At 43.1% G+C, this 27,278-nt stretch overlaps 1 protein-coding gene across 2 annotated transcripts in view; it reads left to right on the forward strand.

Annotated features, from left to right (window-relative positions):
* The first annotated feature begins 1,253 nt into the window (after positions 1-1,253).
* The window catches only part of LOC311495414 (solute carrier family 45 member 3), a 32,428-nt gene continuing 6,403 nt past the window's right edge, over positions 1,254-27,278 (forward strand). The window contains exons 1-4 of one of the 2 annotated variants that reach the window (XM_084554846.1): positions 1,254-1,332; positions 19,970-20,332; positions 24,846-25,036; positions 25,237-25,900. In XM_084554846.1, coding sequence (XP_084410972.1) covers positions 20,185-20,332; positions 24,846-25,036; positions 25,237-25,900 — 1,003 coding nt within the window. In that variant the 5' untranslated portion in view covers positions 1,254-1,332; positions 19,970-20,184. Of the gene's footprint in view, positions 1,333-1,412; positions 1,635-19,969; positions 20,333-24,845; positions 25,037-25,236; positions 25,901-27,278 lie in introns of those variants that run through there. The other variant, XM_084554847.1, reaches the window with a different exon arrangement.

Here is a 27,278-nt window from a genome sequence, read left to right on the forward strand (position 1 = left end):
CATGTAGTACCAGACTGACTGGATGATCAGGATGTCAGTCGTATATCCGTTTTACTTGTCACTGAAGATTGTGATAATTGTTATGCAACAGAATCAGTTTGTGGGCCAATCAGATGCCAGAATAAGATCCAAACATCTAAAGTGCCCAAAGCCTTTGTAGAGTACTGTGTGCAGTATATGCATTACTACATAATAAATGCTTCGGGTCTTTTCATCTTTCGATCTTTCTCACAAACAGGCAGCTCTAAGTGGAAACTTAACATTCCCTTGTACGTTTTCTTTGCATAGTTTTACCCTCGCAGTGCAGAATTATTCAGCGATAATTGATTTCCTCGCCTAATTTAGCCGGCCTGGGAATTGCAAGTCTGAAAAATGAACTGCACTCCACTGACTGGACAAGTGTCTGCGTTTAGCCATTAAATAAAGAACAATTTAAGCTTGAAGGTATTTAAAAAAAAAAAACCCTTACAACTGAATATGATTTGGCGAGTGGACAGTTCTAATACTCAGCATTAGTAAAACATGAATGCAGAATGTGATGTAGACCAAAATACAAAGGCACAGCTCTTTCAAAAACAAAGGAATATATATATTTTTTTAACAGTGTGCAGTATGTTTTATAAAAAGCCAACTGATCATCTCTTGTATAGCCTGGCTACTTGTACCTATAACTTATATATTGATGAATCAGCTTTTAGTATTTTTCTGCACAATTATAGAAAAATAAAATCACAACATTATCCAGTATTAATGTGCAATAATTTTAATTGACACTGATATAGGTATAAGTAATAAGTTGACCACACAAACTAGTTAATGATAAATGTAAAAGATTAAAAAGGTATGAAATAGAAAACATATATATATATTAAATAAATTAATACTATAAGGAAAAACGTATGCATTTACCTATATTTATTCATTCATCCTTTGTTTACAGACTTTTTCCATTAACGTCATGGGTACTGCTACCGGAACTTCCCATGTTTCTTTTCTTAATAAAAGCTTGTGTATCACTTACGGAAAAAAACTTGGAAATAACGGAGCCAATATTAATATGTATGTTGTTTTTCTTAATTGTGAACTTCATCTGTTTGTTTTTGTTAGGTGTTTGATTTATAATTGCGCGTTATGAAAAAAATAAAGTAAAATAAAATAAAACGTTTGGTTTATTTTGAAAGTTCAAGCCGGAAGTTGTGGCCATCTTTGCCACTAACTTGACGGCGGGTTGTCACAGCTGGCTAGTTGGCTCTCGACAAGTTGAGCAACAGCGGTACGTTGGGAGCGAGCAAATTGCTGCATGGATTTCCCCGGAGCGCCACATAACTCGAGGTGAAGTTTACTTCTATAACCTTGCCCTAATCTCTCCTAATTACGCTTTATAATTAGTCGTTAAACCTGTCTTAATTCAATACAAATCTATCGCGGCACTTTGTAACTTAACGGTCGCTGTGCGGGTTGAAACTTATTCATTGTAAATGTGGCTGCCTCGAAACGATGGACCGCGTCGAAACCGCAAACGAAACGGGTTTAAAAATGTGTCCCGAGCCTGTCTTGCGAGCGTCGCCGGATTTTGTGCCCGAATCACACCGCCACGCCGGAGACCGTGATTTCAGCCGACCTGAAAACTGGAGGTGCGGGATTTGTTTGTTTGAGCCTCCGGCTGAAAAGGTGTGCGGCTGAGCGGGGGACCAGCAGCATGGGGCTTTCTGGAAGTTTTTTTTTTTTTTTCTCCCCCCCAAGCTCTGCGTCGCTTTCGACTGCAAGCTCTCCCGCCTGGCTCCCCGTGCACACCGATGTGCTGCCAAGTGCCATGGTGGCAATAAGTTTACAGGCTCACTGAGCGGTATTTAGCCTGCACGTCCACGCCGAAGCCTTGGTGTTGTTGCTCCTCGCTGTAAACATTTGGCGCTGCGTTAACGAGAACCCCGCTGTTCTGATGCATATGGAGGAGGAGGAGGAGGAGGAGGAGGCGTTTGAGGACACCCCGGTTGGAAAGTTGCTCACAAACTCTTTTCTGCTAGCAGCGGCAATTTACTGCTGTAACGGTTTAAATAATATACCATTGCGTATAGGCAGATAAACACCACCACACATTTTCCATTAAAGACGTTCCTAGACTGAATTTGGGCACATTTTCATTTACACTCTTGATACACTTGAGAGTTGACCACAAGTCCCATCTCATCCCAGTATAATTCTATCTAAAAATGCAAATTTCTTTCATTTGCATAACAACTCTTCACCGTTTTTGTCGAAGATTAAAGCTACAGCGCCCAACTTTTGTCTCCCCCTTCTGGCCGTGGGAGTAATTACATAAACGCATGTCATACGGTCTACAGACGAGTATGCTACGTTCACACCGGCGGCGACAGACCCACAATCCGCCAGATATTTTCAACGGAAGCTGTTGATATGGAGTGACAGGTGACGCCCGACTCCTGTCACTATTTGACAAGCGAGATGTGCAACAAATTAAAGTTGTGAAGGCATCAGCTTTTTGTTTCACTACTTTTTTGTTTAATCTGATAATATCGCCAATGGCATCAAGGAGCACTTGAGCCATGGCTTGAGCAGCACTTCAATGGTGACCCAGCAAGAATGTTGCTGGTCACGCCAAACAAGTTGTCAAAACAAGTGTGGCCAGAAACACTGTTGCTGAGTTGCAGCTGAAGTGTTGCCAAAGCGCCTGCTGACATGTTTTTTTTTTGGTATGCCATCTGTTTAAAAGTTAGCTGGTTAAAAACAAGCTCATATGATTGGCTGACGCATCAAAATAATCACACCCATGTGGTGGTCAGTTTGACGTTTAATTTTGCCGGCTTACGTTGGAAAATTTATTGTAGTTTGTTGCTCTTTTGCTGCTAGTTTGAATGCAGCATAAGTCCGTTCTCTTCTTTCAGCGCTCACCATCGTTCAAAGGCCACACCTATGGCAAATCCTTCTAATTCAATCACCTTTTTCCCTGTCATTTATCTTTCCTTTGAAGTTTCCTTTTTTCCAGTGTTTATAGAACTTAAGTTACATCTGTTGTTTTTCAGCCTCCTCACAGTCCCTATAGGTTTTTCCTGTCTTGAGGTTGCAGTTGCTTCTCCCTTCAGTTCTTGCAGTCATTGGTGGTTGACGTCAAATGCATCTCTAACGGTGTCACATCGCGTGAATGACGCCACAGACACCAGATTTGTAAAACTATACCTGCCGCCAATTGGCTCCTTCAGCAGTGTTTGAATTTGTTGGGCAATGCATGAATTTAATGCAAAAAAAAAAAAAAGGAAAACTTGTGATGGGTAGTATCCAGTTTTCTTCTAACATTTAAAAGCAGACCATTGTTGGTTTTGGATACTTTGATGTGCTCCCAGTTAAAATATTAAGAGAAACTAAAATTTCTTTAAGTTGTTGACCAGTGTTTGACTTTCTGGGGAATGCAACCTCAGGAATGTAAACTAAAAATTCTACCAAGTAAACTCTTTAACAGCTGAAAGTTTCCATTTGGCTTTTTTTTTTTTTTTTTTTTTTTTTGTGTGCTTGTGAATCTGGTTTCTTTGGCTTATACTAGAACCTTCAAGGCTCAAAAAACCACATTAAGTGGGTAGAGGATCAAAAGGTTAAAGAGCTTTAACCCATGACAGAGGGACTTTTATTGTCACCATGACTGTGACTCCATTTACACAAAGGCCTCTTTCCCTTCTTCATGCACCACTTAAGAGTGTTATTTATTCAACCCTGGAATATAGACTCCTCTCTTTAGCCATGTTGATTCTGGCAGCTCTTTTCCTCTTCACAGGATTTTGTTGACTTATAACAAACCCTGAACTTTAATGTAACAATTGCTTAGGGTTCATTTTCATTCGGCCCTCTGCTGGTATGTGCACACTTGGTTTTACATGTGAAAACTGTGAAGTAATAGTGGATAATTTTTGTGGCAATGCTCCGTTAACATTGCCCAGAAGTTTGCTTCGTAATGATCGGTGACAAGCCGTCATTATAATCAAGCTGATTGATCCTGGAGCAGCTATGGTCTTAATACGCTTCTGACTATGTGTTGCCCCGGGAGGGCTTCTGCGCTGCTCTCTGCAGAGCTCATCTGTTCCATAGCGATAGAACTGCGTCCCCACCCAGGATGCTGTGGCAGGACCAGCTGGCTGTTCTCGAACTGCTCCCTGACAGTCTAATATACCCCCAAGCCGAGCGCGGGCTAATCACCCGCCGCCGAGGACACCAAGCTACTTAGGCAGACTGAAGGCTTTGCAGTTTTAATCAGTCGTGGGCTGTTTATCTGCAGGTTGGAGAGCTTCCTGTGCGTTCCATGTGTACCTGGCTTCTCACTGAATTAAACCCGACTCCTGCATATGTTTTTGAAGACAGGTGGAGGATTATGTGGTGGGTGTGATTTTTTTTTTTTTATTCTCTCTTTCCTAATGGGAAGAGCTTGAGGAGGTCTTGCCTTGAAGGTTTGTTTTTTTTTTTTTGGGTAGGGTGGGGGCTCTTTCTCTTAAGCTTTGCGTCCTCTTCAAAGCATTGTGTGCTGCTGTCGCTGTGATATCACTTGCAGCCACGAACAATCACAGGTATGCAGTCTGTACAATGGCTGTCTCTAACATCAGAAAAGTGCAGTGAACACTTAAGGAGGACAGAACTGTTATATGGCTTTCTCACCAATCCTGTTTGTTTGCATGGCTTTGAGGTTTTAAGTTCCACTTTCCTTGTCGAGGCAGGTTAGTCAAGTTGTGGTGCATTTCATATCCATAACCGTTTTCTATACTTGTATTGTCTCCGATTTTATGCATTGTAAGAAGGATTTTTCACTCGTTTTGTTTGTCTGTCTGCAGGGAATTCAGTGAAACCTATGCTGCACTTAAGTTGGATGAATTGCCTTGGGGTTTCATGTAATTTGAGCTGTTGCCTTTATACTCCATGCTGTCTTCCTCTATTTCCTTTGTCTATGCGTGAATTCCTCTTTAGCAGGAGTTTGGTTTTCAGATCTGCGTGGCGTCTTTTGTAGTTATTTTAAGGAAAACACTCAAACCACTTAGACCTTGTACATTTGCTGCAGTAGTGTTATGTACCCCCTATGTGCTAATCATTGTAAAAACAGTGAGCTCATTTGTTGAAACAGGAGGGGGAAGGAGAAGCGGTAATGGCAAAAAATAAAGTTGATGGGGGGAAAAAGTGATAGATTTTTATTTCTTTTTCTTTTTTGCTCTGTGTGTTTTTCCCTGGAGAGCAACAGCAACCAATCAAAAGCAGCACAACACCTGCTCCCACACTGGGAAAATCTTGCAAGTGCTGGAATGCACATTATTAGACCACCATAACTCACCAACAGTGGGGGAAAGGGCGGAATATTAAGCAACCTGGCCGGTTCCTAGATCTCTCAATGACGGGAAGCAGAGGAGTTCAAAACTTTTTTTTTTTTCCCAGCACTCTGCAGGGCTGCAAGGTCAAAGTCCAAACAGCTTCCCTGTAATAGTGCTCTATAGCCAGCTGGGCCAGGGAGAAAGACCGCTTACAGGCTTCCCTAATGGGCCTAAGCTAAAAGAAAAGATGACAGCCACCCTACTACATTGGAATGTCACCTCTTTGACATTGTTATCGCTCAGTTTTTTGACATAATGGATGTTTTCTCAGGGTTGTTGCTGGGAATTTTACTAGTCAGGGGTATTTATCGGTCATTTCCTCCACCTTGACTTCATTCAGCGTTTGGTCAGATGTCTTATCTTTGTGTAAGGAACACTAACAGACTAAAGGCAGTTCTTTTCTACGATATAAACTGCAGACAAACTGATCAGCGTGATGCAGGAGAGGCCAGCTCTGTACGGCGGTTTGCAGCTCTTCCTAGCGTCCCAGCTGTCTGCCAGCTGGCTTTTGGCTGTAGTCGTTGCGGTGTGTTCCAGTGCAACTTTTTTATTCTAGACACGGGTGACGTCACAGTTGGCCTTCGTTTGCCGGTAGTTCCTTGATGTCACTTTGGTGTGTCCGTAGATTAACAACTCTGTTAGAGTTCCTGTCAGGACTCCCCTTGTGACCACTCCTGGGACCGTGCCTATCTTAAATGCATGCAAGAAGTTCAAGGCATATTCAATTCAAGCATCTAGGTTATCTGTGTTCTTTTAATATCTTGTCTGATTAAAGGCTTGAATATTCCCTATCTTCTCTTCAGCCTGGCATGAAAACACTCCATGCCACAGTGTGTGGGTGCACTGGCACTCGTTCAGTTCTCTAGCGGCGTCCTTGGCCAACTGCTTTTCTCTTTAATCCTAATTTGCTGCTCTGTATTTTTGTCATTCAAACTCAAACGCGCTGTCGCACAATGGGCGAGATGTGCCAGCTGCCTAGCAGTTTCAAAAAAACAGAATCATTTAGTAAATTATGGGAACATATAAGTAGCTTTTATTTGGTGTATGTCTGGCAAAAGAAACTGCCAATCTTCTTTCCCCTGTCATTGTCAAACATAGGAGTAAATTATAGAAGGATGGAAGGATACTGAAGGACATTTTATGCGCTCAGATAATTCCATTATAACCAGACTCCGTTCATTGCACCTACCATCATGTCAGAATTAGTATCCAGAACTTTGTAATTTTGGTTTGGAAATTTGAAGGTGTTTTCAGACACAATACAAAGCAATTTTGTCTTGCTTAAAGTCTCGTGAATTTCACTGCAGGGGTGTTTTATTTTTTCTCTTTATTACAGTCCTGTGTTGTTGTTGTTTTTTTTCCGCATCACATGATTTTAGCGCTCACCATGGACTCCAGATGTTTGTGTTACTGGGCTCCAGCGTCTTCCCGTTTTTCCTTTTTCTCACCTCTGTACATCGATAAAGTGAGCCCCCTTCAGGTGTGCACCCTTCTCCGTTAAACTGACTGCATTTTTAGCACGCTGGTCTCGTTTTCAGAATTCATAACTGTAATCGTACTGGATCGGCCCTGCTTACGTTCCCTCAGGTCTCCGATTTCGGGATTGACGGATGGATGTGCACAAGATTACTAAGCAAACAGTAACCACCCCTCAGTTTGTACAGAATTTTAACATTTTCTTTTGGTGAAGAACGATGCAGCATGGATTTTCTGACGCATGCTGTTTTTGATGATTTAAATCCGATCCATAACAATTTGTCACGTACCACTTTGTACCTGGTTATGGGAAGTTACAAGTTGTCAAGTTCCTCTTCTAGAAAATTAGCTATACACTACATATCACTTCCTGTACTCTTTCTGACTGGTGAAAACTGACTTTAAATGTGTAAAAATCACCCATGTCAAACTGACATCCTGTCACTGTAATTGCTTGTTTTGCAACGTCTTAGAATAGGTGTGAATTTATGCCCAGGTTTAAACATTTTCGCCTCGCACAACTATGCTGCAGTCTCAATTTGTAGTCTCAATCAGTGACTCTACCCACCCACGTCTCTGCATTCACTTTCTATGTAAATACGTCTGAACACACCTTCTTGCGTGATTTTTACTATAGCTTACCCAATACTTATAGGTATTGGCCAGTACTCCCGCAACATGTGAAAAGCTGTATAGCTTTTCACATGTTGAAAAAGCTATAGATTATGTCAGCAAGAAGATTTGCTGACATAATTTTCTTGCTTATGTCAGCAATTCAGCCTTGGCTCAGAAACCCCCCCCTTTTTTTTTTAACCGTCCATTGTGAGTCCGACACTGCTTTAGGATTCTTGGTGCTATTCTAGATGTAACCTTAATATGCAGGACGTAAATATTAAGACATTTCCACTGGTTGTTGAACGTGTTACTACAGCCTAGATCCTGTCTTATGAATTCCTCCGTGCTTTTAACAAAAAAAAAACAAGCTACCCGTTGCTAACATGCCAGTTCTTTTTCTGTGACGGAAAAAACAACAGATCCAACAGTCGGGAGTCCATTTGTGTTGTTTCACTCCCGCATCCCCCTCAGCTAGCCTAATTTAATTTACTGACTTTACTTAGTTCTGCCCACATGGTTCAAGTGTGGAGGAGACTGCGTGGCATTGAAGGCAAAACAGCCTCGGGCTTGGCTCTCATGGAAAGTGATGAACAGACGGTACGCGAGCCTATCATTTTTCCGCAATTCCCCATTAACGAGAAGCATTACTTTGGCAGTTTAGCATTCCCGCTAAACCGCAGCCGAAGTCTAGATGAGACTAGCACGGGCCCTGGAGCGGGGATGACACAGGCCTGTCCTTAGACATTTTCCCATGGTGATAAGGACTTGGCTAGATGACTAGAATACATATTCACACTCTCTCTGCCAGTCAGCAAAACCCTGGAGAGTGTGTAAAATAGCAGATCCAGAAAAAGCAAATCTGTTAAGGCGTTTAGTGTGCCAAATTATATATGACCCTGCCACCTCCCGATCATTTTTTACTGAAAGTGCCAGGAAACACCAGTCCAATGGGACAGTGAAAGGTTTTAAAGCCTCTTTGAAGTTTGGCTCTGTGAATGGGGAACACAGCATATCATAAGACACCACAGTGTTCTCTTTCATGTAGCGAGCTGAAGGGGATGCTATTGAGTGTTTGAGGGAGACCTTTGATATGTGAGATGCTCTGTGCCTTGTGAAGGGATCAGGCTTATGATTTGAGTCAATATGCATGCGAGCGCTTTGATGCCTCTTTTCGCCAGACAAATGTTTTGTCAGAATGTTTCAGACTCACGGGATCGGAGATACATGCGGTACGCGTGGAAAGGCGCCCGCACATACACGCAAAGAAAAACGCACGCTGCTAATGGAATCGCCGTTTCGCCCCTGGGTTGGTAAACAATGTCGTGTTTGTGAACTTGTTTGGGCGGTTTGATAACGAGAGTCCCCTCCACCATTTAGAGTGCATGATTAAAATAAAGGAAGGAAAGTTTTATCTTGATTAGAAGTTTCTTTTGTTGCCAGGCGTTTTGTCTCGTCGAGCTGGTGACTGACATTTATTTTTTTTCCTCCAGAAGGCCCAGGGAAGCCTTGTGCCTTTTAGTCTGCGTTCATGGTTTGAGCACACAAAGATAGCAATGTTGTAAAACCCTTTCCGTTTTGTGTAATTGTGTTTTTCTACGGCTGTTTTTTCTTCTATTTGGAAGGAAAGTCTGCATCTTTTACGATTACAGTTCCACAGCACTTCCTGACGACGGGCAGGATGTTTGTTAAAAATCATTTAAACATTGGGTGCATGCAAGATTAAGTGAATATAGAGAGCTGTGTGTGAGTTCGTGCCTTCTGAGAGGATGAGAAAGGACTTTGCCCTGCTGTCCTATCTTTACCATCTGGTTTGTGTAGCATTTGACTGAAGCGTTAATCATTACGCCTTGGGGCCACTACTGCTCTGACAACAGCTGGAAAAGGGAAATTGACCAGTTGATGTCCGTCCGTCTGTCAGCCCTATATGTACTGCTGTATTGACTGTATCCATGCAGCTGTAAGGTTCACGACCTTGGTGTCATTTGGAGCGGGAAAAAAAAAGTTCCGGAAAGTTTCTCCGGAAAAACAGCTGGAAGCCTTCTTGGCACCATTTCCTCTAAACGTCTCTCAGCCTATAACTTACTATAAGTAAGTCAGTAACTGCTGATTTGCCTTTATTGCTGTCTATCGATAGTAACAGAGCGCCGTAGAGGTCAGTTAATGCCTGTTGTGTCCGTCTGGCTGTGTGGATCCTTTTGCGCTGTGCCAGACTGAATGCACTGGATGTGTTAGAAAATTGGATGCTTGTTTTGCATACTGTGTGTGCAGGGACCCTACATGGTATTTGGACACTTAAAATGAACAGTAGTGATTTAACTGGATCACAAAACGTCAACTGGAAATTAGATTTGGACACCTGATAGTGGCTTCATTTTTACTATCAGGGTTTGGCATCCTTTAGCTTGAAATTTTTGGCCGAAAAACCGAAAATGCACTTTTGGGACATTTTCAGCCGAAAATTGCTGTGGTTGTAGCTTGAATCATAACATACTGTTTTGGTTGTGTTGTTTCTGCGATAAATTTTTGGCCGAAAATGGACCGAAAGGGCATTTTCGTTTTTTTGGATGAAAATTTTTGGGCTTTTATTGCTGAAACAACTCATGCAAGCAACAACCGCAGCAATTTTCGGCCGAAAAAATGGCCCGAAAGTGCATTTTCAGTTTTTGGCCGAACTTTTTCGGTGCATCCCTTGTGTTTTTGCCAATGCTCTGGGATTTTGATTCTTTTTCCTGATAGGGGTTGAGTAACATCATCAGTCCACCAACACCAGTGCAAGAACAGCAACCCTAGACTTTAACGCCGTCACCCGACATGCCATAACTTTAGTTGTAACCTGGTTTGCACTAATCCTGAATATTGTCTTTCTCTGCATGGTGTGTTTCAATGCATTATATATGTTCCTACTTTGAACAGTGTTTCTCCTGGTAGTTCTCCTTGATCTTTGAAGTTATATGTGATGCAGTCTGGGTTTTTTTTTTTTTCTTATCAGACAAATCGAGTGGCCTTCTTTATGCAAACAAACAAAGCTTGGCCTTTGCTTTGAGCACATTTCACTTGTCTTTGCCAGTTTTGCATCTGCTCTTAATTGGCTATTTCCAAGGTAATTTATAGTCCGTGTATAAAGTCAATTACCCAGACGTTCCGACAGGTTCTAGTTTATCACATTAACAAGGACTAGATATATTTGTTGATATTCTGAGGTACAGTCGTGCTTCCTCAAGTGTCAAACTGATCTGTTTGTTTTAGCAGAATGTAGATTTGTGCTGAATGTATTCACTGGTTGTTTAAATGCACTGGATCAGCACCTACTGTGCTTTTGTCTTCTATGGCGCTCCATCTCGTCCCTTTTATTTGTTCACACATTGCACATATATTCTCAAACTTATTTTAAGCTAACTTTCAAAACAAAACATGTCACATTTATTTAAATAAATTTCAGTCATTCAGTCCTATAACAAAGAAAACCCCCGCAAACCTGACTATCCGTATAACTTGTTCCTTTGAGTTGATGTTTTCTTCTCAAGCGCAGAAACAAACACGTGCAATGGGGTTGTGTGCAATATTATATGACGGATGCTTTATGGAATGTAAAAGTGCGCCTCTTGACACAGCTTTGTGGATCGATTGAACATTTCACAATTTAAGTTTTAATTATTTATGACGCTGTGGCAGCTGTGACAGTTCTGTGGCTATGTGCAACAGATGGCTCCGTGTATGTGAAACACTGATGGGATTCTTAAGCCATAGGGGAGTACTGTATATAGAAGAGTGTAGGACCAGATATGTTATGTCCTTGCATAGATAACTCCTGGAGAATCTCAACTGTCTGTCACTATCAGAAAGTCATTGGAGCGGTGTAAATCCTTGCTATTAGGGTACAGAAGCTCTGTGTTTAAGCCTCAACATCACGTATTTACTTAAAGGTTAATTTGCTGTGGAAGCACACAATGAGTGATTGATCCTTCCTGTCACGTCCTTCGTGCTATGTATAATGTGGGTGACATTTAGGCTTTATTGGGTCCCTGCTGCTACGCCAAGAGTAGTGGCCCTTTCGTTCTATTTCTGACGCACTGTTTTGGTTTCCTTGGTTTATCAAAGCAAAGAGCAGTGTGTCGTAGCTTATTATGGGCACTTTGGGTTTGGCTAGCGCAGGAGAAGCAGAGTTTGTGGAGAAGGCTACCATGGCATTAAAGCCTTCTCGGCCTGCCCAAAGTGCTCATGCGTCTGCAGCCGAGGATGCAGTCTAGCTGTGTTAACAATAGAAACGCCGCTGGAGCGCTGTGAAAGGGTACGTAAAGTTTTCACTGTCAGCTTTTGTAGTAACGGAGCCATTTGTAGAAAGAGCTGTCTGCTGGTTGGGAAAAGAAAGCGTCTGGTATGTGTGGAACTTGAGTTTTCGAGGTGTCTTGGCTGGAGCTTCTGTTTTTCTTTTCTGTGTGTAACTCATTATTCTTACTTCGATACAGTTTCACTGGACAGCCACACAATGAAAGGCTTTTTGGTGTGTTTTTCATTCCCAGTTAATTATTAGACCACTGAGAGACATGCATGTTTATACTTGGGGTGGGTAATTGCACACCAATCCGATGATATACATTTGCCAACTATTTAAGGGAGTGTTCTTTGTGTACTGTAATGAGTTCTAAATATATCTTTAAAAGGAAAAATAAAAGATTGGGAGGAGGAAACATTTTCGGTAAATGTGGACACAGACGTCCAAGCTGATATTGTGAGGCCAAGCCTTTCTACAGAAAGGGATTGTCACAATTGTCTTGATTTCAAGCCGGCCGCTCCTGTTGCAGAGAGGGATTGCTGCCAGCAGCCGTTCCCCGCACTCTGTTCTATTGATCTGCCTCCGGGCTCCAGAAACGGAGATTCCTTAAAGCCAGTCGTAGTCTAATGACATTACTCAACACCCCAACCCACCTACCCTCCCACCACTAACCACCCTCCCCATTTTGGATCTCCCTGCGCTCCACTTGTCTTCTTCCTCTCACTGTTATCAAATTAAAAGCTTTTCCATAGAGGGTTAGCCTTGGCCTGCAGGCGTTGGGTACAGACACTGCAGCCAGCAGGGTAGTGGAGTGATTTTGTGTGTGTGTGCATGTTCGTGTCTACTCAGATGGGGTTTTTGCACGCTGAACTGGTGAACCAGGACAGGGGTTTGAGCAGTTAACGGGCACGCGGTCGTGCAGCCGCGTAGGCTTAACTAAGGCTGGTCTGGAAGAAGGGAGGTAATGAGAGAGGGTGGGAGAGCAGCCCCTGCCCCCTGATAGGCAGCGGAACATGATACTGGGTCAGGGGGTATAATACAGAACTTTTCGGGAGTGGTTATAGATGGTGAAAGAGAAGTGTTGTGGGAGTGGCGTCAATGCGGTGTTGTTGGATGATATCAATTCATTCTTTGTTTCCAATCTGCCTCTTTTTTTTATAGAACACAGGTGACCTTGTGTCTCTGTTAGCTTGGTATGTCATGGCAAGGCTTTAGCATTCATCTGAATTTGTAGACAAAGTCTTGTAGGGTGGGGGGTTGAGGGGGTGCAAGTCGTTTTGAAGCAGATACATCCAGACAGAAGACCAGCAGGATTCCTCGAGTGCTTTGGGATTTTCCCAATTCCCACCTTACAGGCTGAGACATAGAAGAGAGGAAGAATAATGGGAGGGATGCAAAGGAGGTGGGCTTAATAAGAGAGGAGGGAACAGGCGACACAGTAAGAAAGCAGGGTAAAAAAAAAAGAGTCAGACTCTCGCTTGAAGCAGGTGGTCAGAAGAGTCAGCACAGATATGCTCTGCAGTAGTGTGTTGAGTGGATAAAGAGCGCAAGCAGCCTTTAAAATAGATTAGATGCTCAACTTTCAGCGGTGAAAGTCTGTGGATGGACCTTTTGAGCTTTTCGTCTTTGGATGGTGAGTATCATTCTGCCTCAGGACTCCTGATCCTTCGTGGCTCATTGTTTTTTGTTTTTTTTGACAGTTATCGCACTTTTTCTCACCTTTGCGCTGAAGGTCGTCAATAATGTACAGGATAAAATAAAACAATAAAACGGATAAATGAGTTTTAAATTCAACATTTTTCTTATTTATTTTCAACTGAATGTGGTGAACTTGTAGCAGTGTATAAAATAAAACAGTAGCTCTTGTATGGTGTGGGCTAATAGTAGTAAAAGGTCAGCTGTATCATTTTTATTTTTACTTTAGGTTTAATTTAAGCTGCGTTAGCCGGTCTGATGTGACGTTTTATAATTTTAGAATAGCTTCCTTTTATTATTTATGTGCGTCTTACTCAGGTGAAGTTGTTTCTCAGTTGCTTAAGGCAAGTGTTAATATAAATTAATACATCTGCTTACAAATCTATTGTTTTTAGTGTCTCACATGTCATAGACATAGAACAAAAGATAAAAAGATACGAAGATAAACTTTTAAAAAATGCTGCCGTGTTATTTAGAAATTAATTGAAAAATGTCTTTATAGTACTTTCCTGTGTCTTCTAAATGAAATGCCATGTCTCCCAACATTTAACTATCTGTTAATTAAACCTAATTAAAATGTTGACGGCTCTATTATCTAATCGTAAACACACCTGATGGCGGCTGAATGAAAACTCATTAGCGTATGGATTCCCTCTTATTAGCCCTTTCACCTTGACACAATGGGTTTCCAGTGAGTGCAAAGCCACCGTTTGTGGGTAGGCAAGTTATCAGCCACATTGACTCACAAGAGGCTACGCAGCGGAGCCCTGCTGCCCTCCATTGTTGTGCTATTTGCATGGGTCAGTATGATAACAGGTCAACTCCCTGAGGCATAGCTGGCTTCATTTTCTCGTCTGGACAGAGGCCCAGGCTTCCCTCAGCTCCACCTTTGACACACTCACACACACCCTAATCGCAGACTTGGGCAAACCACCCCGGCCTTGCATTCCTCTCATGTTCACCTGATAAGTGCATATGATTGTTTGTGTTAGTCTATCTGTGTGGATCCTCTGTAGTCCTGTGTGGATAAGCGCACACATTTTTCTACACTATTTTTTTTCCAAGGCTGGAGTCCATTGGTGCAGGGATTCGGTTCAGAAAAATGATTGGGGTATTCCTGTGCTGTGATAGAATGAGAAGGTGCTAATGGATTTCTCCCCTAGAGCTAGAAATTACACTCTCTTACTAAAATGAATCTTGAAGATACTTATAGCATGGCCCTCTCAGGAGCCATGAACTATTAGTTTCTTGTCATCCTTTTGGTCTTTTAAACTTAAGAGACCTATTCTGAGTCATTGTCCTAATTATGTGCACAGAGATGGAAAAAGCACTGCACATGTTGGCACTGCAACGTCTGTCATTAGTCTCTCCGGAAATAAGACAAGGTCGTCTTTCCTGCTCGAATAGAAGATAGATGTGCCTCCATCGCACATTCTCAAACGAGCATTACCTCATAACGCAACATAACATAACAACTGCTGACAGGTTGACTGTTTCATTTAACTCGGCTGCACAGTGCGGGAAGAGAAAACATTAGCAGCAAGCAGTTATCCGAAGGCTGTTGCTGTCTTTGAAATGTTAGGTTGGTCACATGATTTGCGGTGAAGGGCAGGGTCAGGGGTCACAGTGACGGATGTGGCTAAAGATTACTGGCTGGGGGGTAGGGTCAGCATGGTCAGGGCTGCCTTTCAAGTGAGCAGAGTCAGAACACAAATCAAACGCTAAACTTTTTTTATCGAAGTCGGTAAAAAAAAAAAAAAAAGTTTAGTGTTATTTTCCAGTTGTCAGTGACAGAAGGAAACAGTGTGTTTTGGGGGGGAGGGAAACGGCACTGGAGGTCTGATTGCATGCTCATCTGGATGACAGACCAGGGAGTGATGGAGAACACCTGGTAGGGATGAAGTCTGATGAGTGTTTAGTGGGGCTAAAAGATGTGGGAAGAGTAGTATAGAAAGCCTGCAAAACGTATTTTTGTCCTACAACAATACTGTGTGTGAAATTATTATTATCATAGGGAATACAGTTTAAGCGCTTCAAGTGTTTTTTTTGTCTCAAAGCCAAGTCATGGTTTCTGGGATGCAGATTTAGAACAAAGACGGCAGTCACGCATGTGGTTCCATTCACACTACTGTTCGAGCATGTGCCATTGCCACTCTCATTGAACACACAATAACACACGGGACCGTAGCACAGCGTCATTGATGATTCCTGAGGTGCGCCATGTGCTATGGGGTAGCCTGCACACCCGCCGTTTATTGCCCTCCCATCCCAAGCGCAGTGGACAGACAGGATTTCTGGAGACTTTTTGACTATTTTGTACCAGGAGTTTAACTCTGTCTGTGTGTCCTTGTAGTCTTTTAATGAATTATAAAGGTGCCGATACCGGTGAATGTTTAATGCAGATTCTTGGGGACATTCAGACAGGGAAATCCCCAAATTTAATGAATAGGCTTTATAAACATATTTAAACTCTCACAAACAAGCTCCACACATGGTTACTGCTTCTACTGCAGTTGATCCGTTTTCTGTTTGGGGTGATAACACACAAATGAGCTAGTGGTCAAATGAATTTTAATGATGCAAGGGGGGAAAAAAATCATTTAAAAATGTAGATTCTGTTCCAGTCTTTGTATGGAGGTGAGTTGTTAGTGCGCTAGGGTTGCTATAGCAAAGTCATTTCTGTGCAACATACACAACAACATCCCACATAGGATATTTGTACTGTTGGCAGATTCAAATCTAGCGGTCTGAAATGCCCTGTGTTTATGGAAATCATCGGGATGAGCATGAAGTAGCCATTGAAGAACTGAAAGCAGGTGAACCGTGCGCTTACGAGTAGGAAGTGAAAATTGAAAACAGCCTAAATGTCAGCTGATGTCTGAAGCAGTGAAAGCAGTTGAACTGACATTTAAAGAGCGAGACATTAAAGCGAATAAAGTATTAGATTGTAAACAAGAAATGAAATGTTTGCGGAGGAACTGAAGCGGGTTATAATTGTAGCGTAGGCGTACAAATTAATCTGTCATTCTGATGTGAGTCTGTGTACAGGTCTAGCAGTCAAATGGTTTTGTTGTTGCTCAGTTCTGACATCTGGTCGACCCCCTGACATTTATGTCTGCAAGGATCCCACATCTGACGAGAGAACCCGCTTCTAGAAATAACCTGTCTGGGGCACTGTGATCATAACAATGTCAAGTATAATGCCAAGTTGGCGCTATTATGAAATGCTGAGGTCGCGATATTATGACAAATCGCGAGCAGTTTTCCGTTCATTCATCTTTCCGGTTGTAGAGAGAGAGCCACAGAGAAAGGTTTTCAGGAAGTAAGCCAGGCGAGCGGTCGGCGTAAAGGCTGGTCCTGCTGCCCCTTCGCGTAGACAGTCAGGTCCATTAATGTGCAGGAACTGAAAGAGAGAAAGGCCACAGCGCTGCAAGTATTCAGCTAGAGCCAAACAGACAACCAGACCCTCCTGCTGAGGTTTCTGCAGCCACAGCCTCTGCTGTGTTTGTGGCTCTGATGTCATCTCAGAGCAATTCCTTCCCCTCTCCTCTTCCAAACCCTGGTGTCTGCTGGGAGAGCCCCCCAACACACACACACATTTAGACACTTTCTCTATCCCGCCATCTATATGGACCCTGCATTAATAAAAGACTGGAACCGGAGGCGATACCTCACTGTATCGCATTACTCTCCCTGGCACAATGTATACAAAGCTTGTTTTGTATTTTAAGAAAACTGCTCAGGGTCATTAGGAGCGATTTTTTTGTGGCAGCCTGTGGGGGTTTGTTAATGGAGCAGTGGGAGAGCTGACAAAAGCCCCCCCCCCCCCCCCCCCCCGTCACAAGCCTAGCTCAGACTGTAGTGTTTAGACACGTAAGGTGATCAGGAGGGCCGTTTGTCTGACAGCGCGAGTGTGTGTTTTTATCTCGGAGGCTTCGGGAAGGCGAAGGGCATGACTGGAATACATTGTAGAGTCAGAGGTGGCGTTAAGTAAGCGATGGAATGACTGTGTGGGTTGAAACTGTGTGTGTGTTTCTCTCCTCCATCCCTAAAATAAAAAAATCTTGAAAGCGCTATTGTTCTTTGAGGCAGTACCACAAACTTTTTATTAGCAATAAAGCGTCCTTTTTATAATAAACAAATGGATTTAAGTTTTTGTTCGACCTTAAATTGGATGAATAGATGCCACTCTGCTCTATTTTATACGGTTGCCCTCCATCCTTCCATCCTCCCTCTGGCTCGCCACCGCTAATCGAGTCAAGACTTAAGCAACCATTCAATTTACAAAACCCTGGAATCTGACTTGGGCAAGTGTCCAGACAAGCCGTGGCCGCTTGGGTAGACAAATCAGATTTCTCTATTCTTGCCACTTGGGACCCTCCTGTTTTCAGTGGGAAAGTCTGATATATAGTCAGCTGGTGCTGCAATAGAAAGCATTCACACTGAGATTCAGAACCATGAAAGCATAACCAGTCGTGGGCAGATATGTCAAAGGGGTTTCTCTTAGAATGCAGGTCAGAGACGAAGCTGACCTCAGGGGCTGGGGAAGGATAAGGAAGAAACGCAGCGGAGAGGGAGGGAGAATGTACATATACACACACACACTGAATACGTGGGTAGGGGGTTGTAGTGGCCAGACAGGCCGAAGGGGCAAAGGCTGGTCCCCTGATGGGTGTCTTTCAGTCTGCCCAAGCTGGGTGGGAATGAAATCTGACGGGTGTGAAATGGTCCTCTCTCTCTCCCTGTGACCCAGGCCCCTGATAGGACCAGGCTGCTAACACTGTTGCATTGTCCCTCGGATCCGCAAAAGGCCTCTATATCAAAGGACTCGTAATGACTAAGCTGGGAATGTATGAATGCCTGAGGAAATCTGATGGCATTGTTGATGACATTCAGTTAACATCTTGGATTATAATGAAAGGCACAAGAGATTTTAGATAGACTTCTTAGTTGGAAACCCTCAACTATTTGTCGTTATGCCTGGGCATGAGAAACCTGTGTCTCTTTATTAGCATTTTGTGACCGTACGTCACCAAACACAAAGGATTTTTAAATTATTTTTTTCACCCAACAAGCTACATGTCCTTCAGCTGGACACATTTCTGTGATCTCCCAAGTCTTGTTAGAGACGATGACATCCATTTTGTTTGGGAGGGAACAGATGGGTAACATTGGCAGAGAAATATCACACCAAATGCAAATATAGCACCTTGTTGTTTTCGTGTTTGCGGCTGTTCTGACCGTTCTTGCTCTTCCCCTCTGTTTTAAAAGCACACACACACCTCATTGGTGGACGATGACAGAAACGGTTGTGGTGATTTAATCTTTTTTTTTTTTTTTTTTTCTCCTCCTTACTCGCTGAGAAGCAGAGAGTACACGAATGCACACAGATTGCAGCGCGGTGATGTATTTCCTTGTTGCATAATCAATCCGCCTTCCATACAGTGTCTGCTCTGATTATTCTTTCAGCTTGTGTAGCTGTGATTAATCCATGCCAGTTTACGACCGTTGGACGTAAATCATTACCTCAGTTCGTTGGCTTACCTTATCCTTTTTTTAATTCATCGAAATCTAATTAACTCTAGAGAACATAGTTACGATTCTGTGAACACCGCCAGAATGAGCACTTGCTATCTTTACAATAAGCCATGTAATGGAAAATGCTCTCTATTGTTACCGGCAAACTGACGTCTTTAAGGTGTGGTTGAGTTGTCTGCCAGTGTTCGACGGGATTAGAAAAATAACAAAGAGTCGATTGTTGTGGCTCACCTTGGTGTTTTGTTCGTCTTGATACACAAAACAGACAGTCAAGCGTGTGGATGGATGCGCCACCTTGACATTGTGTTGTTGGTGACGTTGCTGTCTCTTAGCATCCATCTCGCACAACATAGCGTTCTGTATTTAAACCTAGCACGGGGAAACGTTCTGTGTAAAATTATCGGTTATGCGCATGACTTACTCTACCCTCCTGCCTGGAACTTTCTCCTCCGTGAGGGTGATTCAGCTCAACAATGGTGGTAATGGAGGAAAACCAAAGCTGCAATTATAGTTTAATAATACACATCTGCAGTTTAAAGTTTTCCCTTTTCAAACATCTACTATGCATTTAAAAAGACTTCAAAGTAAAAAACGTCAGAGGGAAAAGGGATTTTCTTGGCGAATAGTTTAGCCACGTCACTTCGGCTGACTCATCTTTGTCGCCCGTTGATGTTCCCGCAGCCCTGAAGTTGACGGTGAAGAACTTTGAGAACACATCAGTGATGCTGCCTCTTGGCTGTTGTTGCCATTTCCATGCTTTTCGAAAATATGTTCTAGGTGGATTCAGTTCTCTTGTTAGAAAGCTGTCATTGCTGACATTTCCTGTGCAACTTGAGGCCTCTGAGATCCAGGTGTTGTAACCTGGGAATGACCTGTTTAACACAGCATGCCTCAGTCCTTACTCCCATTTTCTGACAGTCTTAAAAAGCATCTAATTATATGCTGCAAGCCATGGAGAGTCTGTGGGAACGCTGTGTGTCGTCTCTGAGCATTTCTTTCATTTTCTGCTCTACAGATCCAGAATGCTGAGAAGAGGATGAATCTTCCAGGTCATCTGAGACATCCACGTGTCTATTCTGCTGTCCCTCACCGACAGTCCTCAGGTCCCTCTGGGGCTCCATCTGCCTCCTTGCTCTTCCCCCTTTGCCCCTGTCCCGGTCCCTCCCCCCTCCCCTACCCCCAGTAGTGACCATCCCAGAGGGGAGGAAAGGCGAGCCAACTCCTGTAAATATGCCTGGATGGAGGTCTCAGTGGCGTCTCGTCCTGCTGAACTCCTTGACCTGTGGCCTGGAGATCTGCGTGGCAGCTGGGATCACATACGTGCCCCCACTGCTGCTGGAGGCTGGAGTACAGGAGCGCTACATGACCATGGTGCTAGGTAAGGGCTCAGTAAAGACTGAAAGAGAAGATCTAATTACCAGGCCTCTTTGGTACCCCTCAGTGTGTGTGTGTGTGTGTGTATGCATGTGCACACTTTGTTTCTGCTCTGTTCTCTCACACATGTGTGTCTCTATCTGACAAGGCATTCATTAAACTCAATAGGCAAAGGTTCACGTGCACACACATTTGCACATGCACTCTGCAGGGATAGCTGGGATTCAGCTCCTCTACCACTCATTCAGTGCCTACATGTGTGTTTTTCATTCAAGTAATTCTATTGATAGATTTTTCAATGGCCCTGGAAAGTCATTTATACATTTCACATTGGATGCGGTCGCTGGGCTGAATCATTTTGAATACGGACTATTTCAAAAGTATGTGTCTTTTGTGCAATATGCACAGTAAGATGTCAAGATCTTTTTATGCACAAGTACACCCAAAAACTTAGAAACTAGTGAAAGTTATCTTGCTTTTTTAAACACACATAAAGACTTTAGTTTTCTGTACAAGAAAATAAAAAGTAGTTAAGGTTAACATTAACTATCTACGATTCTTCGCATGTGAACTATTTGTTGTTCATTCGTTTTACCTAATGTATATAATTTATATTTGTTTTGTCAGAACACAACTTTACACGGTAAGTAATTATTTTAGGTGGACCAGACACACAACTATTTATCCTTTTGTGCCACTCACCCATAGCCATCCATACCTTTTAGATCCATGCTAAAGCACAATGGAGACACATTACTGGCATTTCTGGGGATTTGTGTTGAGTTAGGATGCAGGGACATGTTCTACAGAGTCTCATGTCTCCACCCCGCAGAGTTGGCCCAACATGTCAACCATGAAGAAATTGCAAGCTATGAACTATGGCTTCAAACTGATGCTGACGTTAAGAGTCTGTGACCAAAAATAGATGAGATGAAGCTATGTTTCTTTTCAGGAACTCGTTTTAAAAACCCTGCAAATGCAATACCGTATTCTGTGGCATACAACGTTCGCAGGGTTAATATTAACACAGAGAGGCGGAACAACCATAGCCATAAGCCAAATGGAAGATCCACTAGGTATTAACTTCATGGGTCGTAATGTGAATTAAAACCGGCTGTAGTGTGTTTTTGTAAACTGGCTTGATGCATCAAAGATGTGACCTTGTCCAGGGGAAGACCAATTTGTGCGTCGGTGGGTGGTGTTGTACGGAGGTGTGACTATGCCTCAGGGCTCTTATCTTCTTTCCCATTCACGTCATAAAGACATAATTGAGGCCTTTAGAGACAATAGTGGCCAAATGACCTGTTGTTTTGTTGATGTGATAATCAGGCACTCTTTGAAAGGCAGCAGGAGAGCAAATTGCCCGATTAAAAGCCACTGTCTCCAGACTGACGGGCACACAAGTGTCTATTCTTACATTTGCTGGACTTCAGTTGAGATCAGATAAATTAGCAGACAATGTAAAACTATGATTTCTGTCCTTCTTGCTTCTTGATGTGCATGTTGCTTCGTAGATCTTTAATTGATTAGTTCAGAGTTTCACACATGGCAAAGGCATGAGCCATTGGTCCGCTTGTGGTGGCCAGTATATTTTATTTTAATAAACACGTGTTTTGTTTAGCGTTAACTCTTTATGGGGCACTCACCGAAATACTTGGAAATGCAAAACTTCAACCCTAGGGTGTTATTGTAGGGCATAAGAAGAGTTGTCAAATTTTTTTCATTTTCACATAGAAAATCAAGGTCAATGAAGTTACCATATATGGTTCCTTGCCCTTAAGTGGTAAACAAATGTAAACATGTATTTTAGACCATTAGAACATAAGCGCAGATTCAGCCATTTGTCAAGATACAAATTATCACATTAGACAACAGTAGGCCACTTCTTCATGGTGCCTAATAAAGCAGTTACGCTCAGCTTTCATGCAGAGCCAGACCACATCTGACCTGAGAATGCTGCCTTGATCTTTGCTTATTGGCTGGGTGAAAACCACATGCTTCCTGACCTCCCTGAGATGCACAGGGACGCAATTTAAAATGAGCGCTGAAGTTGCCAAATATGCTTTCTCGCTCTATAAAGGGTTACGTGCACCGTTACATCCAGGAACCCTGAAAAGCAGCTAATTTTATTGTGTTCCGCCTTGTGCAGCAGAAGATGTACACCACAAACATACTCTGGATCATGTATAACTGATGACTATACCATTATGCCTCGCTAACATGTAATTTACTTTTGCCACCGGTGGCTTATTTGTGGCTTAGACGTTCCAGTCTAACAATAGCTAGATTTACCAAAACTATTTGGAGCTATTCCTAATGCAAACACGAACACGGGCAAAATAGATTTGTTGTTATAAAGGTCGGTTGTCTCTGTGTCGGAAAATGTACGGCATCCATGTAAATGCATACACACTGTATCCCCCATATGGTGAATGTATATTTTGTGCGCTGTAACTGAGTTTGCTTGTGAGTGATGTGAATAGTTGCATTATCCTGTAAGCCCAAATGGCATTCACATGGTCCTCACTGAAGGCGTCTCTGTGAGACATTGTCTTGTGACGATGCAGATGATAGATACAGTTCCACCGAACCAAAAGGCTCCGTGTGCGTGACAGAGGGGCTATTCACGTATGAAAATTAAACAATATAAACTCCTACTCTCCCTCCAACAGCTGCTGGTGATGTGAAGAAAAATGATTTCATTGTAGAGTTCCTCCCCGCACTGTAAGCCAATCTGGAAATTGCTCTCAACCTAACTCTCGTATCCCTGTACTATAATGGAGTGCCGGAGTGTTATTCGAATGAAGATAGATATTGTGTCCTGGAAGGCTTACAGCTAATTTCTCCAAGTAGTAGTGTCAGGTTCTCAGCTGGCAGCTTTCTACTTTATCTAATAGCCATTTGTTGGCTGCTTCATCCTCCAGTTGTTACTCTCTTTCTCCTATTTCCCCTGTTAGTGTTGAAGATGCTCTCCAATTTTCAGAACAGCAGTGTAAAAAAAGTATTTTTAGTTGTGTGCTTAAATAAGAAAGCACAATGTAGAATGTGACACGTTTTATATTAGGTGTTAGATTAGGCAACACGCTCATTTTTGTGTGTCCAAACAAATGCTGGAAAGCAGCTTTCATTCCATTGTGCTCAAAGCCTGGAAAGCATGCTTTAGTGTCTGTGTTGTAGGGTGTTACAGGGGGTATTTAGCAGCTACTGCGAGTGGAGAGTGTCAGAGACGGTATGTCTTACAGCTGTAGGTGGTGAAGATTGTTATGATGGGCCCTCGCAGCTGCAGCAGGACAAAATGTGGTGGAGGGGATGACTGCCTGGCTGCAGTCAACTCGTGTCTTTCTGGGTTTGCCTGACCGCCTCGATGCCTGCGCTTGTCTAATGCTGCTTTCAAATTGAACTTGTTAGCTTATGGATACGACATGGGGAGACGCCAAGACAAAATGCTTAGCGTTAATGCTTGGTAACACTGTGAGAACCCGCTACTAGTTGGGCGTCTAGAAGCCACAGAGGCCAACAGTTTAAGCAAGCCAACGACCGGTAATTACTATGGGAAATATGAAACTAATGGGTTTATCTACATTTTCCTCACACACTTTATAAAATGCTCCTGTTATGATGTTGTGATTATCACTAGAGGGAGCTGTTCATACGGACCTTTCTCAAGAACACGGTAAACATGATTTGATTTGAAGGTAGCATTTTCACGGCTTACTACATGCGTAGTCTGCACACATGAAGCTGCAGACTTCAAATGTGCAGCTTCAAGTGTGCTGTGTTTCACTTTTTTTGTCAAAAGGTACAAATACACCAAACTGACATTAGGCATTTGTTTTCACCAAAAATAGTTGCAATTGCAACGGCCAACTGGCTCGTAAACTATGCACGTGCGTGAAAGGAAATAACTCTTTATGCCACCAGGTTGCGGTCGTCTGTATTCATTATTCAAAAGGGAATCAGACATGGTACCACTAGTGTAATAAGCTATTCACAGGCATGTATATTAGGATATGTGTGAACTGAAAATGGGTACAAACAAAATCCTTCCTGACTATAATGAACACTCCACGGGGGTACCTTTTTAAATGTCAAAACCTAGCTCCAAGATTGGGTCATTTATTTAAGATGCTGCATGTGCCTGCATGCGAGCTCCCAGTGTGCCCTGGTGTGTACTAATTTGCTAGACCCGGCCACGTGTGGAGGATGAGCTGCTACCTTCAGGCACCATGCCATCTGTAGGAACCATCACCAGCAGTCGGTGATGATGGCAGAGGGACACATGCAGTTCACCCCCCTGTAGGCCTGCAGCAAGGACTTCTTGAGGGGAGTGGTAGGACAGGCTGAGAACTGTTGACACAGCAGAGACACGTGATTGTGGCACCGGATAAAATCTGTTATAAAATTATGATGCAGTCAATACTTTGTTCACTTCATCCATGTATTTGCTGTTTTGTTTTCTTCCAACATTATGCCATGTTATGTTGACTTCCTCTGTGTATGTCTGGCTGTGACTTCAGGTATTGGGCCGGTGCTTGGCCTTCTGTTCATCCCTCTGATTGGCTCAGCCAGTGACCACTGCAACAGCAGTTATGGCAGGAGGCGGCCTTTTATCTGGCTGTTGTCTCTGGGAGTCCTTGTGGCACTTCTCATCATTCCTCACGCTGACGTCCTGGCAGCACGTCTGGCATGGGGCGGGCGCACCCTTCAGGTAGGAAGCGTGTCTATTGTTTGTGACTCATTCTACCTGCCTGTAGTTCAACTTGGCAAGAATGATTATTATTACTTTAGAGGGAAGATAAGGGGTCAGTGCATGAGTCAACCTTCCTTGATTGTTAGTTGAGAGTTTAAAGACCTGTTTTAAAGTTCTTTATTTTAAAATGTCGCTTTCTTTAATGTTATTTGTTCCAGGTGGGCTTCCTTATCCTCGGTGTGGGGCTCCTTGACTTTTGTGGACAAGTGTGCTTCACGCCCCTGGAGGCTCTTTTGTCAGACTTGTACCGAGACGAGGAGGACTGCAACCAAGCCTTCGCTATGTTCTCCTTCATGGTCAGCGTGGGAGGCTGTGTGGGTTATTTGCTGCCTGCATTGGACTGGAGTAGCGGTCTGCTCTCTGTTTACCTCGGAGGCCAGGCCGAGTGCCTATTTTCTCTCCTCATCTTCATCTTCATCTCCAGCGTGCTCATCACCATGAAGGTGTCCGAGGAACCCTCGTGTGCCAGCAACAACTTGGCAGGACCAGGATCTTTACTGGAGTCTGGGCCCGTTTCAATAGAGGCCGGCCGGTGTGGCGTCCCGCGCTCCTGCTGCTACCTGTTTAAGTGCAAGCTGAGGGTGCTCAAGTCGGGACCTCTGCTGTGCTTACTGAGAACATGCTGGTCCATGACCCCGGCCATCTACAGAAGCTACTGCCATGTCCCGCAGGTGATGAGGCAGCTGTGTGTAGCTCAGCTCTGCAGCTGGATGGCCGTCATGTCTTTCATGCTTTTTTACACAGACTTTGTGGGGGAAGGCCTGTACGAGGGTGTGCCCAGTGCATCACCAGGAAGCGCGTCCAGGCAAAGATACGATGAAGGTCAGTTTTCCTCTTCATACATAAGAGATGTGTTTTTAATCGTTCAGTAGATCTGCTTGTATTTTAAATAAGTTTTCGGTTGATTTCTGTTATTTTACAGTGTAGGTTTGCTCATTTCAGTTTAGTAAAAATTAAGTTTATTATTATTATAATAATATATATTAGTACATGTAAGGGGAAAGGTAATGGACTCAAGTCATTACAGACGCACCATTATCTTTAAACAGTACCTCAGTGTCTCATCGTGCTTGATATTTTGACTACCCTAAAGAATATGCATTTAAATTTTTAGTAAGTTGTCTTGTCGTGATTACAACTACATTTCAGCACCTAGTTTTATTTCTTAGCATAGTTTTAGTTAACCGTGGTAATGCATCCTAGATATGAGCTGCTGTCTTCATTAATCTCGTTGTGGAATTTCTTATTGATTTTAGTCCCGCAATGTTCACAATATAGCATCAAGAAAAATAGCACCCTAATGTCTTGTCATCAACAACTATTACTCCAATGAGACTAAGGACATGTCCTACTCTTCTGTCGTCCACCTCCACCACCTCTCCACAGAGCTAGCTCAGGGCCCACTTGCTGTCTCCTCCGTTACAGCTTGGGAGGATGAGACAGAACCAGTGTTTCTGAATGTGTATGTTCCTCCCTGCTGCATTCATTTAGATTATCGTCAAGGTACAGGTCCTACAGGAAGCTCAGCTCATAACTTCTTGACTTTTTGACAACCCCTCACATGAGACTGTGAACCTGTGGTGTAGTAATCCCGCTGAAGAACTACAAAATACTTTGGATAAGTGTGCCCTAGCCAGTGTCAAGCAAATATTTCTTTCCACCCCTGCAATTTCAGAAGCCGTAAACAAATGCACAATATTTATCCTTTCCTATTCCTTCTCTGCAAGTCACCGTCACTGTCACTAATCCCGCTAGACACTTCTGTGGCTCTATTTGGTTGCTAGGCAAATGCTAAACTATGATTATACCTAAATATCACCTTTAAGTGGTCTGAAGGCAGATTAACACGAACAGATCTGTTGTGTCAGTGGTCTAAGAGGGCCCAGCGTGCTAGGAACACTTCCTTCTTTGGTATATTTTAGCAGACAGTGAATGAGAAAGAACAGTAGATCGTAAGAACGAAGATGAAGTAAGCAAATGTGAGGCAGACCCATCTTACACCGATGCTGAGAAGCAGCAGATTTATTAATGTATTAGGCCGTGTCTGAGTTAAGTGTTAAGCCTCCATGTGTTTACTGTTCAGCCAGACGTCCCGTCATACATCCTATTTCTCTCCCGAGCCTCTTGCAACTTCACTCCGCAGCGTCCCTCCTCATTTTATAAATCGTTCCCCGCTACTGTCGTCCCTTATTTTTTATCC

This window comes from Chelon labrosus, assembly GCF_963514085.1.
Source record: "Chelon labrosus genome assembly, chromosome: 11".
NCBI classification, from domain to species: domain Eukaryota; kingdom Metazoa; phylum Chordata; class Actinopteri; order Mugiliformes; family Mugilidae; genus Chelon; species Chelon labrosus.